Raw genomic sequence first — 2,244 nt, 5'->3', positions numbered from 1 at the left:
GTGTCTGCACTCACAAAGCCTCGATGGTAAGTGGTATGGAGTTTGTCCCTGTACGCTGGCGTGGAAAGACTCGAAAGATCAAACCACTAGTGTGAGGCCTGGTCCCAACTACAAACCAGTTTTCAACCTTTGCCAGCCCTGCTGGTAGCCCTGTTGGCCTGCAGGTCTCCTCCTGTCAATGTTGACTTTTCTCAATCATTTTATTTGCACTGAATTTTTTTCAAAAGGATGATGGTGTGATTCTTGTTGGTCTTGTACCAAACAAACATGTTCCTTTACATTTGGACAATATGATTTGTAGGCTGGGGCATCTCTGTAACATCACAACACTTATGATGCTAACAATGCACAACAATGTTGTGAGACATTTTTCCTCCATCAAAACAACTGCAGCGTCTGTGATTTGGATATTTCACTTGACATATTGCAATTCTGATTATATTTTGATTAATTGTGCAGCTCGAGGCTGCACAATTGGTTGTGCAGTGGTTAGCGCTGTCGCCTCACAGCAAGAAGGTTCCGGGTTCGAGTCCCGGCTCGGCCGTGGGATCTTTCTGTGTGGAGTTTGCATGTTCTCCCTGTGCCTGTGTGGGTTCTCTCCGGGTTCTCCGGCTTCCTCCCACAGTCCAAAGACATGCAAATGGGGACTAGGCTGATTGGATACTCTACATTGACCATAGGTGTGGCTGTGAGTGTGAATGGTTGTCTGTCTCTATGTGTTTGCTCTGCGATGGACTGGCGACCTGTCCAGGGTGTACCCCGCCTCTCGCCCGAAAAGAGGCTGGGATAGGCTCCAGCCCCCCGCGACCCTACTAGAGGATAAGCAGTAGAAAATGAATGAATGAATGTGCAGCTCTACTAGCAGGGGTGTTGGTGTTTGCCAGAAAGATGTGTAGGCATCCATTCATTGTCTCTGGTCTCTTACCGGTGTTGAGTAATGATGATATGCACAGTAGGTTTAATGTACTGAACCACTGGCTAGCTTGTCACTGTAGTGAGCAGGGATTTGATTTTGTTAAGAACATTGAGACCATATTACTCAAAAGGTCCCTAAATATGTCAATTACAAAAATGTAATTATCATTCCCACCACTAGTGGTAGTGAAGTGTACTACAAAACACCTGAGGAAATCACAAGGTGATCACAATTGATCACAACTCACTAAGGTAATTACAATTCTATCTCCACACTGCTGCAACTAAAAACACAAGATGTCTTGTTGCAATAAATACATCATCTACTGGTAACAGATTGGCCAATTAAACAGCAAAACTCCAGCCTCAACAAAACTCTCAAATAAATGCAACAGGAGGAGGTAATTGTAAACAGGAAAACAAAATCACACCATCAACACACAGGTTGTATTGATGCTGCCTGTACAGTTGTAGACATTGTTGTTCAGTGTTCAGGATCTACACACGAGTCATGGATCTTAATGGAGAGTGACCTGATCAGCTGATTATTGTTTCCAGTCTATACTGTTGTCATTCTGATTGTCCATACTGTAAACTGTGTTTCGTTAAAGCCACTTGTGATTTGTGATATTGGTTTATATAAATACAATTTTACATTTTCATTGTGACAAACAGGAAGTCACTTAATTCTTTTGTGGTAAAGTGTTGTAGTTTCACAGCTCTTCCTCACTTGAACTTTTCTGACACTCTGCTGCTTTCTTACTATTCAAACTGTCACTCACCGATAGTGTAGATCTCAATGCCATTGTCTTTCAGGTTCTGTGAGGGGAGGTTTACATCATCCTGAGACAACCCGTCGGTGATCAGAACAGCAATTTTACGGGAGTCCGCACGCATTCCCACATGGGGTTTAAAGCTCATCTGGTTGATGTGGTCCAGAGCCCTTCCTGTATGACAGTAATAAAGAGACATCAAAGACTTTATCAAAAGACACTTGTGTTGTAAAGTGGGAATAAGAGGGTTCTGTTTCGTGTATTGTTATGTGCTTTCAATGATTTTGCTGATATGTAGAGAGTTGAAGTTTGCCCTCCTCCGCTGGTAGATGTGTGTGTGTGTGTGTGTGTGTGTGTGTGTGTGTGTGTAAGTAAATGTAACAGTGATTTATGGTTTATATTTTGAATTACGGAGGCAGGCAAATTTAGGAGGACCTAAAACAAAGAAAGGTGCAATCAAGTTTGTTCAAGAGGGAGAGAAAGTTGGTAAGACAACAAGAAGGCAAGGCAGCTTAGAAGGTGCTTGTGATTGGGAAATGCAGGTAGATTTAGGAGG

The 2,244-nt window shown here is 42.8% G+C and overlaps 1 protein-coding gene across 1 annotated transcript in view; it reads right to left on the bottom strand.

Moving 5' to 3' along the window:
* Window positions 1-1,111: 1,111 nt before the first annotated feature.
* The window catches only part of LOC111664415 (collagen alpha-1(XII) chain-like), a 23,343-nt gene continuing 22,210 nt past the window's right edge, over window positions 1,112-2,244 (bottom strand). Inside the window, exons 11-12 of the mRNA XM_087177324.1 lie at window positions 1,698-1,862; window positions 1,112-1,122 (exon numbers count right to left, since the gene is read on the bottom strand). Of these exons, the coding sequence (XP_087033450.1) occupies window positions 1,112-1,122; window positions 1,698-1,862 (176 nt within the window). The remainder of the gene's footprint in view (window positions 1,123-1,697; window positions 1,863-2,244) is intronic.

The sequence above is a fragment of the Seriola lalandi genome, unplaced genomic scaffold (assembly GCF_002814215.2).
Source record: "Seriola lalandi dorsalis isolate HSWRI2012SDOR001 ecotype SW California unplaced genomic scaffold, Sedor1 jcf7180002054588, whole genome shotgun sequence".
NCBI lineage: Eukaryota > Metazoa > Chordata > Actinopteri > Carangiformes > Carangidae > Seriola > Seriola lalandi.
Note: the sequence above shows the minus strand (reverse complement) of the source record. Positions and strands in the feature narration are given on the sequence as shown.